Genomic DNA, 14,744 nt, shown 5'->3' with positions numbered 1-14,744 from the left:
TCCCTCCCACTCCTGCCCACCAGGTGTACATGGACTGGTATGAGAAGTTTCAGGATAGGCTCAACAAGAAGGTGGTGCTGCTGACGGGGGAGACTAGCACAGACCTGAAGCTTCTAGGCAAAGGCAACATCATCATCAGCACTCCTGAGAAGTGGGACATCCTTTCCCGGAGGTGGAAGCAGCGCAAGAATGTCCAGAACATCAACCTCTTCGTGGTGGATGAGGTCCACCTTATTGGGGGCGAGAATGGGGTAGGTTTGACTTCACAGCATAGAGAAGGGCTGGGACCCACACAGTGACCTTATATTGGGCCCGGGACTAGGGTCTCCACAAAGATTTCTGCCTGTTGCCTGCCTTGTTCCAAAAGGGTGATCTGAGTTTTTTTTTTTTGATAGAACTCTTAAGGAACAGTGTTGCTTAGTGAAGGTTGTCTCCTGGGGCAGGGCAGCCACAGACCGGAGAGTCCATAGTTGGTTCACAAAGGGAAGCTCAGGCAGAAGATGGCGAACCTGAGCCTGGAATGACTCCTTCCCTTTTTCCCAGCCTGTCTTGGAAGTGATCTGCTCCCGGATGCGCTACATCTCCTCCCAGATTGAGCGGCCCATTCGAATTGTGGCACTTAGCTCGTCACTGTCCAATGCCAAGGATGTGGCTCACTGGCTGGGCTGTAGTGCCACCTCCACCTTCAACTTCCACCCTAATGTGCGCCCTGTACCACTGGAACTGCATATCCAGGTAGGACCCTGTCTACCTTCTTCCATGGCCTCGGGGATCCCTAGTCATTCAGGTCTAGTGAGCTCAGTGTCTTCTGCCTTTATTTCCAGGGCTTCAACATCAGCCATACACAGACTCGCCTGCTGTCTATGGCCAAGCCTGTGTACCATGCCATCACCAAGCACTCACCCAAGAAGCCTGTCATCGTTTTTGTCCCATCTCGCAAGCAGACCCGCCTCACGGCAATAGACATCCTTACTACCTGTGCAGCAGACATCCAGCGACAGAGGTGGGCTGTGCTCTAATTTCTGGGGTGGCTGGCTGCATGAGAATCCTGTTACGTGAAGGTGTCCCTGTTCTGGGTGTCCTGGGTGAGGCTGGGGCTAAGGCTGAGGGCAGCACAGACTGAAATGCCTCAGACCTGTGCTTGTTCTTGTTCTGCCCAGGTTCTTGCACTGTACTGAGAAGGATCTGATCCCTTACCTGGAGAAGCTAAGTGACAGCACGCTCAAGGAAACACTGTTAAATGGGGTGGGCTACCTACATGAAGGGCTGAGCCCCATGGAGAGGCGCCTGGTAGAGCAGCTCTTCAGCTCAGGTAAGAAAACATCCAAAGTCTCACGGGTGTGTGTATTAGACTGTAGGGTGTGGATGGCATTTCTCTGTTGAGTAGTACTCATTTTCACAATGCTAGCTGTCTTATCTCATTAGATTCCTCCTAGACACTTGTGATGTAGTTGACAGAGATACCCCTCCCTGCTAGATTAGAAAACAGGCAGGCACATCAGCTGGCCCCATTACAGAACCTGGTTTTCTGCTGTTCAGGGTTCTGTGTGGAGACCAGACTGGTGGGGTTAGAACTTAAGAGATGGCTGTGGATTTGTGATTCTCTTCTGGTTGGTTGCCTCTTGCTTGCTGCTGTTAGTTGGCCTGTGGCATTTTATGCATCGTTCACTGTCCTGGCACTGTATGACAGAGCTCCCACCAGGCGGTCAGTCTTCGAATCTGTCTGGTTTGGTGTGCTCAGAGTAAGTTTGATTTTGCTGCCATGGGTTGAACTAACTGTGGTTGGGTTGGTGTTAGCTTTCACCATCAAAGGGCTGATCCTCCAGGCAGTGCTAGTCTTGCTTTCCTTGAGTTTGAGTTCTCCAGAATTGCTTTGTTTCTTCTAGGATAGTCTCAGAGCAAAAGGCACCAATAGCATGGTACTGCCTTTCACTGCACTTCGTTCCTGTCAGACCTTGTTCCTAGGGCCTCACGCTGAGCTTTGAAATGTAGCACATTGTCGGCCGCTGCCTGCCAGTGAAGCAAATAGTTCCTGGGAGGCCTGCCCTCAGTCTTCCTCTCCCTTCCTCCGCTCAGGGGCTATCCAGGTGGTGGTGGCTTCTCGAAGTCTCTGCTGGGGCATGAATGTTGCTGCTCATCTGGTGATCATTATGGATACTCAGTACTACAATGGCAAGATCCATGCGTGAGTACAGTTGCTGTGGACCTTAACAGACCTCCCTCCTAAAGCGAGTGCAGATCTACAAATACAATACAGGGAACTAAGCATAGAAGAGTCCCTCCCAGTAGATCAGTGTTCATTGTTTGGTCTCAGCAGTTTGGAGAGAGGACCTTACAGACAGGAAGAAAGGGGCTTGTTGTTACCGACTTCCCACAAGGTCACACCTTTGTTGTGACAAGAAGCCCAAGGGTCAGTGTTTGTCAGAACCTGAATAATTTTTTTATTTTTCCAAAATACAAATTATTTTAAAATTAGTTTTATAAGTTTAGAATGCCAGAATCTGGTTTTTGCTTTGATTTTACATTACTTTTGTTTTGTTTTGTTTTTTTGAGACAGGGTTTCTCTGTAGCTTTGGAGCCTGTCCTGGAACTAGCTCTTGTAGACCAGGCTAGCCTCAAACTTACAGAGATCTGCCTGCCTCTGCCTCCCGAGTGCTGGGATTAAAAGTGTGTACCACACCTGTCTGGCTGCGTTTTAGATTACTTTTTAGTCTGTGAAACATAACAGCTCTTAAGCTTGACTCTAAGTTTGGTCCTTTAATGGGATGTTATTTTGCTTCTAGCCTTAGATAGGTTTGTGGCTTTGGTTCAGGTTCATGGGGTAACACATTCATGACTCTTTTACTTAGAAACTAAAATAATGTGTGGGTAAGCATGTGAAATGCATCGCTAAGCACACAGGCTCATGGAATCATGGCCGGTTTTGCTGCAGTCTGACCTTACCTCCTTGTTTGCATCATCCGCCCCGTGACTGCAGGCAGGCCTCCTGACATGTTTCCTCATTTCTCTCTTCTGCCACCAGCTACGTGGACTACCCCATCTATGATGTGCTTCAGATGGTGGGCCATGCCAACCGCCCCCTGCAGGATGACGAGGGGCGCTGTGTCATCATGTGTCAAGGCTCTAAAAAGGTCAGTTATAGGAAACTGAGCTTTTGAACAGATTCTTGAGTCTGAGTCTTTTTGTTTTTGTTTTTGTTTTTTTACTGTCTTTAATAAACTTTTCAGTCCTTTCTGCCAGTTGCTTTTGTAATAAGCTAGAGCCACACAGAATCACAGAATTTGGTTCCGTGTTTTTGCTATTGTTGGTGATTCCATGTCTTTCTTCATACACTGCTTACTGCTCTATCTATGTGGCTTGGCATGTCCCATTCCTGCTTTGCATTCTATGATACTGTTTTCTAAGTGTTTCTTCTATTTGGCTATTATATATATCATACAGAGAAAATACCCTGTTGGATTGCCCTTGATCCCTTATTACCATGTTGTCACTGATTCTTTTTTAATACCTACCCCTCCCCAATCCACAGGATTTTTTCAAAAAGTTTTTGTATGAGCCATTGCCGGTAGAGTCTCACCTGGACCACTGTATGCATGACCACTTCAATGCTGAGATTGTCACCAAGACCATTGAGAACAAGCAGGATGCTGTGGACTACCTCACCTGGACCTTTCTGTATCGCCGGATGACACAGAACCCAAATTACTACAACCTTCAGGGTTAGTGAGCTGAAGAGCACACACTGCCCTTGCAGGTGTCCCAGCCCTCGCTAGGCAGTATCCTGAGACTTCCCTGTTGCGTCCCCACAGGCATATCCCATCGTCATTTGTCTGACCACTTGTCAGAGCTGGTGGAGCAGACCCTTAGTGACCTGGAGCAGTCCAAGTGCATCAGCATCGAGGATGAGATGGATGTGGCCCCTCTGAACCTCGGCATGATTGCTGCCTACTATTACATAAACTACACCACCATTGGTGAGGGCCAGTGGTGCATGGGCTTCTGGAGACTGTTGGGATGAGATGTGGTAGCCAGTATTTGTCAGAGAGGTGATATGGCAAGAAAGCAGTACAGCCCACACTATTGATTCTGGTTACTCTGTTCCTTTTCCCCCACTATTGGCTCTTTCCTCATTCTCTCTTTTTCTTTCAGAGCTCTTCAGCATGTCTCTCAATGCTAAAACCAAGGTCCGAGGACTTATTGAGATTATTTCCAATGCGGCAGAGTATGAGAACATTCCAATTAGGCATCATGAAGACAACTTGCTGCGCCAGGTGAGGGCATTGGTTTTAGAAGAACATACAGGAGTAAAAATTTGGCCCATGACTTCCTGTCACAAATCCCCTCATATATTTCTTACCTCTCTCAACCTCATACTTCCTCCACACTTATCTGCAATTCTCCATCCTTCCCTCTAGAGTCTAGCTGGGCCACATGGTGTATTTGGCCTGAACATGTCTCAGGTAGGGTCCTCTGTTTATCTCTAGCTTTTTAATTTTTTTCTTTCACATTCTAGTTGGCTCAGAAGGTCCCCCACAAGCTGAATAATCCCAAGTTCAATGATCCACATGTGAAGACCAACCTGCTGCTACAAGCTCACCTGTCCCGCATGCAACTAAGTGCCGAACTACAGTCAGACACAGAGGAGATCCTTAGTAAGGTAGTATGGGTGGGACTTGGAGGTTCACTGGCCACTGGGGGCCTTAGAAGACTGAGTTCCCAGCCTACATGCTCTTACACTCCCTTTCCATACAGGCAATCCGACTCATTCAGGCCTGTGTGGATGTACTCTCTAGTAATGGGTGGCTCAGCCCTGCTCTGGCAGCCATGGAACTGGCTCAGATGGTCACCCAAGCCATGTGGTCTAAGGACTCTTATCTGAAGCAGCTGCCACACTTCACCTCAGAGCATATCAAACGTTGCACAGATAAGGTGAGCTAAGACCCGGAGTGCTGGATGATGAGCCTGAGAACAAAAAGTCCTAATCTGCAGGTAGATTGTGGGAGGCTATAGCCTATAAGCAGGGGGCCCTGGTTCCTTTGAAGGAGTTCCATCTGAATCGAGATGGTGAGAGGGGCCAGAAGTGGTCTGCATTCTTTCTAAAGCTGTGTTTAGATGGCTTGGCAGTATGGGAAGTAAGATGATCAGTTCTTTAGAGCCAGTGTTACTTGCTATGGTATGTGTTTTTGGCTCCCCTGACCTCTGCATACCCACTGTAGGGAGTGGAGAGTGTTTTTGACATCATGGAGATGGAGGATGAAGAACGGAACGCATTGCTTCAGTTGACTGACGGCCAGATTGCAGATGTGGCCCGCTTCTGTAACCGCTACCCGAATATTGAACTGTCCTATGAAGTGGTGGATAAGGACAGCATCCGCAGGTGAGACAGGAAGCACCAGGAGTCCTGCCCTGGGGTCTGCACACAACCACAGTACTCATACATTGTTCTGCTTTCCCCAGTGGTGGGCCAGTTGTGGTGTTAGTGCAGCTGGAGCGAGAGGAGGAAGTCACGGGCCCTGTTATTGCACCTCTCTTCCCACAGGTATGTCCTAGCAGCTGGCTGTCAGGAGGCCATTTGAGGCCTTGTTCACTGGTTGGGTCTTAGGTATAGGATATAGTTCCCACCCAGGGAGGGTAGTCTGGGGGTAATGAACTCACAAGACGAGTATTAATCTCAGAACTATGAAGTATTTTTCTTCTTTGTTTTTAAACAATTTAGATGACTGATCATTGTTTAAATACATCAGGCAGTGTTATTCTCTCTGGCTCATAAGATCCATTTCTCTCTACACATGCTTCAGGATACTTGGACTTTTCTACTGTCTTTCCTCAGTTACATTTCACTTAGGTTCTAGTTGCATATTTATCTTTGTTTTTTGAGACAGGGTTTCTCTGTGTAACAGTCCTGGCTGTCCTGGAACTTGCTTTGTAGACCAGGCTGGCCTCAAACTCACTGAGATCTATCCACCTGCCTCTGCCTCCCAAGTGCCAGGATTAAAGGCGTGTGCCACTGCCCAGCTGCATATTTGTTTTTGAATCAATAGAAAGGAAATCTCATCTTCTTTATGTGAGATAATTGAAGATTGGGCACAGATGCTAGATGCTTGTGTGTCTATAGACAAGTTATTCAAATTTCTAAGGAAATTGGCCACTGAAGCACACGGGCTCTACTGTGGCCAACAGAGAGGGCATCTCCAGAGACAAGATGTCAGAAGAGGCTCCATGGGCTTGCTTTTTATTCTCTTTGTTGCTGATTCATCTCCACATTAAGATTGTTCAGTTAGCTTGCCATCTAAGTTTCTTAAGAACTTGAAGCTTCTATGCTGCAAGGCTAAATATCTAAAAATGCATTTTAGATTCAGTGACAAGCATTAAATAAAAAAGGTGCCTTGGGTTATAGAATTGAGGTAGAACTGAACAATTAGTTTATCTACTTATTTGAAGACTAAGTCCTTAGGGGATACCTTTAGATTGCTTAAAAGCTCTTAAGTTTATCAAGTTGTGTTTCAGGAAGCAATTGTGGAGAGCTTTAATTTGAGTTCTGTCACTCTATTTCATAATCAGTCTCATAGTTGCTTGTAACCATCAAGTTTTCTATGCTCAAGTTCTTGGTTTTGATCCCTGTAGAAACGTGAAGAGGGCTGGTGGGTTGTGATTGGAGATGCCAAGTCCAACAGCCTCATCTCCATCAAGAGGCTGACCCTGCAGCAGAAAGCAAAGGTCAGTGTGCATTTAATCCGCATCTATTCCTTGGGGTTTGACAGACGGATTGCCTACTCCCTGGTCCCCACTAACTCAATTTCTTCCTGTTCTCTTTAGGTGAAGCTAGACTTTGTGGCCCCAGCCACAGGTGGCCACAACTACACCCTGTACTTCATGAGTGATGCTTACATGGGATGTGACCAGGAGTATAAATTCAGTGTGGATGTGAAAGAAGCTGAGACAGACAGTGATTCAGATTGAGTCTGGGGTATTCTTACGTATAAGGACATTAAACCTGGAAACAGGAATGTGGAAGTTCGGGAGGGAACTGGTTTTGGAGACCAGGTCTGTCAGCCTGAGGTCTGACCATTCAAGCTGCTGGTGTTCTCAGTCTACATCCAGTTACTTTCCCACTTTGGACTGAGCAGTTCAAGCTCTGGGTCCAGTGTTTTCAAATGTCATGTCAAGCATAAACTGTACAATAGTTGGTGGCATTCTTATTATAGTTCCTTGAGTCAGACATTCTAATAAATAATTTGGAGAAACTATGTCCTTAACAGTGATACTAAATTTTCTTCAACCAAAGGTCCTGGCTAGAAAAGTCCTCATTTTAGCTAGCACAAAATCTTCCTTTTGAGTATGTGGAAGACAAACTTGCCCTCTACCGAGGGACAAAACAATGGTCGTGTGAATGACCTCAGCCTCCTTTTTGCTGAACAGTGGCAAACTTAGTGACATGGGAATAGGAACTGATTCCATCTTGGGCAACAGGTAGGGCCTCTCATGATCTATGTTCTGAAATTCTTCCCTTGCAGGAGGCAACCCTAGGGATGGTTAAGATGCACCAGTAGGGCTGGGCAATGGTGATGCACAGGTTTGATCCCAGCCCTTGGGAGGAAAAGGCTGGCAGACCTCTTGTGAGTTTAAGGCTACCCTGGTCTGCAGGACAGCCAAAGCTACACAGGGCAACTGTTTCAAAAATCAAAACAAAACAAAAGATACACCAGGTAAGTATGACTAGTCTCCTTAAAATGTCCTCTTTCCACAATCTCAGACCTACAGCTTCAAATGTTGGCTTTCTGTCTTGAAGAAATGTGAACAGTGCTGAAAGGGGATTCATTTTCCCTCAGGCCAGCAGTTTTCAAATGGTGGTCTCAAGACCCCTTCCCCCTTCAGAGAACTAGGAGCACAGCCTCGGAAGCTTTTATTATCTAGGTTATACTCATTGACACTTATTATATGAAAAATTAAGGCAGTCCATTTCAAAATAACTTCATTAACATATTTTAGGAAAAAATAAATTCTGGGAAGAGCATCATGATACAGTGTTGCAATCACTTAATGGAAGCCAGTTAGGATCTTTAGCCACTTCTGTACTGTCTATAATGTGGTCGAGTTAATAGCTTCAGAGAAAAGAGAAGGGTTTTCACATAACCGTGGAAGTTTCCTAAAGGCAATCTAGGGTCTACAGCTGCACCCATGCATCTTGTACTATTAAACTCACTGCCCTATCTTAGAGTCACTCTCTGAATGTAATACTCTCCAAATGACCACCTACATCAGTACATGGTTCACTTGGAGACTGACCCATGAAATTCCACAACTCTCCAGATACCCACAAAGTTCACTACTCAATTTCATCTTTCTTGTCTAAGAAGCTGGCTTCATTCCTATTGTGGGAACAAGACAGTGAAGACTGATGGCTATTTAACTGGTGCCACTGCTTTACCATGTTATAGTGTTGACCCTTTAAGGGTCCTAAGACTCCCAGGTAGCTGCTGATGACTGTAGCCACTACTGCTTTGAATACTGCTTCTGCTGTCTCTCAAAAGTTATCTAAGGTCAAATTGTACAGTATCAAAAATTAAGTGAAGGCTCCAGCTTTGTAGACAATCCTCACCACTCTTTAAAAGGCTTATTAGGCTTGGTGGTGGTGGTGATACACACTTTTAATCCCAGCACTCGGGAGGCAGAAGCAGGCAGATCTTTTTGTGAGGCCAGCCTGTTCTGCAGAGTAACTTCCAAGACAGCTAGGACTACACAGAGAAACCCTGTCTTAAACAACAGCAACAAACTCACTAAAACAAAAAAGGCCTTAAAAGGCTTTAGCCTGAAAAACACCAGATTGGCAGCACACACAATCGTCTTTTACTTTTTTCTTTTCTTTTTTTGAGACAGGCCTCTGTCTTCCTGGCTGTCATTTTGTAGATCAGGTTGGTCTGCCTCTTGAGTAGTGGATTATAGGTATGTGCCACCACACCCAGCCTGCTGTTTTTTTTTTTAGAGGGCCACAAGCTATTGTCTTAATGTTTTCTGCCCCTCACTGAAAACCAGTTCTCTTTCGGGGGCTTTAGTTGCTACCACAGCATAATGTCTCGAGGCATATGAGGGTTTCTAAGGAAGAACAGTGGTGTTCCTTTACTCTGAACAAACTTTGAACGTCTTTTTGCTTCAATATCCCAGGCTAGCTTCAAACTTGCTGTGTAGCCAAAGATAACCTTGAGCTTCTGATCATTCTGTCTTTGCTAATTGAGTACTAGGAAGATGCCACAACTAGCTAGAATGTCTTAAATGCAAGAACTTCTCTAGAAATTGGGAAAGTGGGACCTACTTCAAATAGCGGAATTATAAATGATAAATGACCTTATTTACAAAACAGGAAGTGTGGCACAGGTGGATTATTTCTATAAAGCTCACAATTTCAGAAAGCTCTCAGACACATTCTTCCGTGTACATACATCATGATTATAAATACTATATTTACCCCAAAATGTAACCCCATGCCCTAAATCAAGCAAAAATTGTAGTACAACATACTTCTGTCCCATGGCTCCCTCACACCAATGAAGGGAAACAGTGAATGGTCCTGTGGCTTCTACACATCCAAACAAGGCATAAAGCTAAATGTAGATCAAGGATCCTTCAGGTCCTCTCGATGACTAGGAAAGTCTTGGCAAGTCACACTACAGTTCAGAGGCCTGCAGGTTGGTGATACTCCCAGAAGGCCACCTCCCCATCATCACTACAAGAGGCCAGGAGCCCTGGTTCCTTGGGATTCCAAGCCACACAGTTGACATCCTGGGAGTGCGCCTGGCGCATATGAGCTGTCAGAGAGAAGGTGGGCTGCTGTGGATCTGAGCCGGGATCCTCCTCAAACACTCGGATGGCATCGTCTCCACAAGCTGTAGCCAGGGCCCCTGTCAGCTGACACCTGGGAGGAACATACCGTCAGTGGGAAAGGAGATGACTCCTGCCTCTCCAACCTGGCAGATCGGGAGACGGAGACGTGTTCCACAGTCCCGGGCCTACTTTCTTCCCAAACCTCAGGTCTCAGCTAAGCGTCTCACAGAAAGAAAAGCTTTCTTTCCTAAGCCATCACACCAACAAAAGGCCTCCTAGTCCTCAGGTGTTGCCCATGTCACTGCATCCTTAACCTCCTCTTAACACTGACATTAACAAGTTTCACCATAATTTAGTCCTTTTTAAAGTCGAGAACTTACTTTAAAATAAACACTGAAGATTCCCCCCATTGCCCATCTCTGTATAAAACTTGAATCTGGAATGTTCAACTGCCTATTCATTTTAGTAAGTTTAAAAAAAAAAAACAGCAAGGGGCTGGGGAGATGGCTTAGAGGTTAAGAGCACTGACTGTTCTTCCAGAGGTCCTGAGTTCAATTCCCAGCAACCACATGGTGGCTCACAGCCAACTGTAATGAGATCTGGTGCCCTCTTTTGGCCAGCAAGCATACAGACAAAACACTGTATACATAATAATAATACCCAACAACAAAAGTTTCAATTGTCTAGCAATGAATGTTTGAGATCTCCCCTAACCCCACCCCCAGACAGGTTTCTCTGTAACTGGCTGTCCAAGAGCTCTCTTTGTGAACCAGGCTGGCCTTGGCCTTGAACTCAAGAGATTCACTAGCCTCTACCTACCAACTGCTGGGATTACAAGTGTTAGCCATCACCCGACTAACATTTTTTTAATGGTTGTAAGATTTATATGTATAGATGTTTTGCCTATATGTATGCCTGTGTACCATGTTTGTATTAGTGCCCACTGAAGCCAAAAAGGGTGTCAGATCCCTTGGAACTAGAGTTACAGACCATTGTGAGCTGCCATGTGGATGTTGGGAATTGAATCCAGGTCCTCTAGCAGAGTAGCCAGTTCTCTTAACTGCTGAGCCATATATCCAGCCCCAAATAAGTCTAAATTTTTTGTTGTTTTGATTGTTTTTTTTTTTTTCCAAGACAGGGTTTCTTTGTGTAGCTTGGCTGTCCTGGAATTCTGTAGACCAGGCTGGCCTCAAACTCACAGAGGCAAATAAGTTTAATTTTAAGCCGTTAAGTACCTCCCCTCCAAAAAACCAACTCCTAGCTGGGCAGTGGTGGTATACACCTTTAATCCCAGCACTCGGGAGGCAGAGGCAGAAGGATCTTGTGAGTTATAGGCCAGCCTGGTCTACAGAGTGAGTTCCAGGACAGCCAGGATTACACAGAGAAACCCTGTTTTGAAAAACCAAAAACAACAACAAAATCCCATCTCCTTAGCTAAAAGTAAATTTTAGCTTCTGCACAAAAAAATGCCATAAATTTAATGCCTTGGGGGAGAGGAGCTAATTCTCCATGAAGTCAAAATACTCAGGTCCAATTTCATGGGACAGACATTCCCCAGACATTTGATATAAATAAAGCTTAGATATGTAACAGATTTTTTCATTGGTTTGGAATTATTTCTAAGATCCAAGACTCAGGTCAAGAGCCTCCAAACTCCACCCTTCTAAGAATGGAGCAGCTTTTCTAGTCTCTGTAAGAGTCCATTACTGAGCCGGGCGGTGGTGGTGCATGCTTTTAATCCCAGCACTCGGGAAGCAGAGGCAGGAGGATCTCTGTAAAGTTTGAGGCCAGCCTGGTCTACAAAAGCTAGTTCCAGGACAGGAACCAAAAGCTGCAGAGAAACCCTGTCTTGAAAAACAAAAACAAACAAAAGTCAATTACTAAACCACACAGTTCACACACAGTTCATAGTTACAAATGTACATATTCCATCATCTCAGGATTGCCCAAATGCCATGTAAATCCTAAGGGTTGGTGCTGCCCTCGAAGCCTGGGATCTTATCCCAGAAACAGTCTTAGGTACAGTCATCTTCCTGCTCCTAGAAGCCTAGGCCAGCCAGTTATAAACCAGAACGGTAGGCCTAACTGAACAATGCAGAGCAGCACAGGTCATTCCGTTTCTAAAATCCCTGCTTGAGGAATGGGATTGAGGTCTTACCAAGCAACGTCATAGATGGTCCTGGTGTGGAAGCCTGACAAAGTGCAGACACACTTCCAGCTGGGGTCAGAGCCACTGCATGCCACCCCTGTGGGACACAATTTTCTTAAGCCCAAGGCATTCTGTGTCCTGATAACCTCTACCATTGCAAAGGAGAACCTAATGTGCCTTTCCTCATCCCACTGCCAATCAATGAGTCCTTGTTCCAACCCTCCTTATCTGCCTTACACACTGTTGCCACCCAAGAATTCTGAGAAGGAAGCACCCCTATTCTACTGCAAGCTGTATCTAACAAGTTAATCTGCCATTTAAGGGCACCCACTAGCCAACCCAACCAATTTCACTCTTTCTAACCCTCTGCCTTGCCTCAAGGAATCCCATTCTTCACAGTCAACTTATGCTGCTGGGTTTTCTTTTCTTTCTGGTTTTTGTTTTTGTTTTTTTGAGTCAGGGTCTCATGAGCTATGTAGCTCTGGCTGGGCTGTTCTGGAACTCACTATGTAGACTAGGTTGGCCTTGAACTCAGGTTCCCAGCTTCTGCCTCCAGAGTACTGGGATTAAAGGTGTGCATCACCACTGCTTGGCAGCTTTTTTTTTTTTTTTTTTTTTTTGTGGTGTGGGGGGTTGCTGGTAGGCTTTCAACTGGGAGTCTTTTGCTTTTCAAGAAGGGTTTCTCTGTGTATCTGTGGTGGTCCTGGAACTCACTCTGTAGATCAGGCTGGCTTCGAACTCACAGAGATCTCCCTGCTTCTGCCTCCCAAGGGTTGGATTAAAGGTTTGTGTCATCACTGCTCTGCTCAACTGGGCATCCTACGTTACATTCCCCTGCTACAAATTCTACATGCCCTCTTCAAATCTTGTTGGAAGGCTTTGTTCCACAAAGCTATCCCTAGTTCTTTTGATGCTTCTCTGGAGACCTCCTACAAAGCATTGAATCCAATTTGTGATTTCTGGCAGACTATATCTTGGCAGACTATAAAACTCTAAGGAAAGGAGTCTCCTTTGACTCCTGGACCCTCACCTTGTTCATTGCCTGGTAGATATTGGCGCCAAATGCGCACAGTACGGTCATCACTGCAAGATGCCAGCCGCTGGCCACTGGGGTCGAAGGCCAAGCTCCATACAGTGGACTCATGACCTTCAAGGGTGGCACAGCAGACCCAGTCATCTCCTTCTTCCCGGTACAACTTCACTGTGTCGTCATAGCTGGCGGACGCTAAAAGCTGAAAGTGAGAAAGGAGAGCCAGCATTTGTTTGTATGGCTCTAACACGAAACCCTGCTAGGACAGGGCAGTTCCAGAGATCCCTGTAAGAGTGAGGGTGATGTTGACGAGTGCCGGCAGGCTGGGCACCAGCCTCCACATCACATCCTTTCCCGCCTCGCCTGACTCTTACCTCCTGGCTCGGGTGCCAAACCACGTGTTTGACGTCCTGTGTGTGAGAGTTGAGGACACTGACACACTCATACTCATCCTCTTCGTCAACTGTGGGAGAAAAAAAGAACCTAAGAGCTGACCCTGCCCGGAACAAAGCTGAAAGTCAGGGATCGGGTTTTCCACTGTAGCCAGAGGCACCTGGACTGACCTTCCCAGACCCACACACTCTTATCTCTGCTGCAGGTAGCCAAGAGGTTGCCAGACGGTGCCCAAGCCACTGACTTGACCTCATTTTCGTGACCCTCAAGAGTGGTTACACACTGCAAAGGGAAAAAGATTGTGAATTAACGGCAGCTAAAGGTCTTAGGCTCTAGTAAAACATCCAAGATCACAATTTTGTTGTTGAGACAGCCCAGGATGACCTTGGAATTTTGGGAATCCTCTTGCTTCAGTGTCCCAAATGCTGGGATTAGTGTCATGAACTCCCATACCCAGCTACCATTTCGACAGTATAAGCATTAAGTAAAGGCTGTACTCAAACGGTCCAGGGTGACCCAGTCTTGGTGTGCAAACATCCAGCCTGGTTACCTCAAAGTCATCCTGGTTCTTCTTCCAAATACAAGTGACAGCATCAAAGCTGGCAGAGGCCAGGTAGTTTCCACAGGGGGACCATGCCACTTTCCGAACAGTGCGCTGGTGGCCTTCAGAAAGGACAGACTTGCAAACCCAGCTGTCACCTACAGGCAGAGAACAGGCTAGGCTCTGGAGCACCATCAACCATTTCGGTAACTGGTACTGAAGGTGAAGCTCTGTTGAGGGGACAAACTCATGCACCGTTACAGCGATGCAAGCGACTACTTCCTTAAAAGCATCAAACTGAGTTTCAGACTACTTTTCTCATTTTTCTTCCTCAGCAAATACCCCAGTTGCCGCAACAATCCCCCAGACTAACTGTTGACGTTTGCACACTCCTTCCCCCGACAAACCCTTTTCAGAATAACGTCTCCCTCGGCACCAGGGTCACAAAGCCAAACCAGGCCTTACCCTCGGTGCCCCAGATGCGGATTTTACGGTCGCCGCCGCACGAGGCCAGCAGGGTCCCCGTGGGGTTCCAGGCCAGAAACCAGCAGCGGGAGTCCGGGTGTGCCTGGACGCGGCTCCGCAGCACCAGCGAATCCTTCATGACGGAGGCCTCAGGGTAAGAAGGAGGACACCGAAAGCAATGTGCAGAACGCGGTGGCCACTGTGGGACCCCCGAGGCCGCCAGGGCCCCAGTTCCTGCCAGATGTGTCGCCCTGGGAACTGAAGCACCCGCTGCTGAGGTCGCACGGCCTTCTGGGACTTGTAGTCACTTCCTTGCCCCCTCCACAACAGGAAGCCTCACGGGACTG

At 46.6% G+C, this 14,744-nt stretch overlaps 2 protein-coding genes across 2 annotated transcripts in view; one reads left to right on the top strand and one right to left on the bottom strand.

Annotated features, from left to right (window-relative positions):
• The window catches only part of Snrnp200 (small nuclear ribonucleoprotein U5 subunit 200), a 31,749-nt gene extending 23,971 nt beyond the window's left edge, over positions 1–7,778 (top strand). The window contains exons 31-45 of the mRNA XM_057780261.1: positions 24–251; positions 544–735; positions 825–1,003; positions 1,161–1,312; positions 2,077–2,185; positions 3,023–3,131; positions 3,530–3,719; positions 3,810–3,974; positions 4,150–4,271; positions 4,514–4,657; positions 4,753–4,929; positions 5,217–5,377; positions 5,458–5,539; positions 6,625–6,717; positions 6,817–7,778. Of these exons, the coding sequence (XP_057636244.1) occupies positions 24–251; positions 544–735; positions 825–1,003; positions 1,161–1,312; positions 2,077–2,185; positions 3,023–3,131; positions 3,530–3,719; positions 3,810–3,974; positions 4,150–4,271; positions 4,514–4,657; positions 4,753–4,929; positions 5,217–5,377; positions 5,458–5,539; positions 6,625–6,717; positions 6,817–6,960 (2,247 nt within the window). The 3' untranslated portion in view covers positions 6,961–7,778. The remainder of the gene's footprint in view (positions 1–23; positions 252–543; positions 736–824; positions 1,004–1,160; positions 1,313–2,076; positions 2,186–3,022; positions 3,132–3,529; positions 3,720–3,809; positions 3,975–4,149; positions 4,272–4,513; positions 4,658–4,752; positions 4,930–5,216; positions 5,378–5,457; positions 5,540–6,624; positions 6,718–6,816) is intronic.
• A 177-nt stretch (positions 7,779–7,955) lies between these two features.
• Ciao1 (cytosolic iron-sulfur assembly component 1) lies at positions 7,956–14,699 on the bottom strand. Its single transcript, XM_057780262.1, has 7 exons — positions 14,398–14,699; positions 13,942–14,090; positions 13,562–13,673; positions 13,373–13,461; positions 12,999–13,200; positions 11,978–12,065; positions 7,956–9,910 (listed from the first exon to the last, which is right to left on the bottom strand). Exons 1-7 carry the CDS (start codon positions 14,534–14,536, stop codon positions 9,670–9,672), a joined length of 1,020 nt encoding a protein of 339 aa, XP_057636245.1. The 5' UTR covers positions 14,537–14,699; the 3' UTR covers positions 7,956–9,669.
• Positions 14,700–14,744: the final 45 nt, after the last annotated feature.

Source organism: Chionomys nivalis, chromosome 9 (assembly GCF_950005125.1).
Source record: "Chionomys nivalis chromosome 9, mChiNiv1.1, whole genome shotgun sequence".
Lineage (NCBI taxonomy): Eukaryota > Metazoa > Chordata > Mammalia > Rodentia > Cricetidae > Chionomys > Chionomys nivalis.
This window is presented reverse-complemented; position numbering and strand designations above follow the sequence as displayed.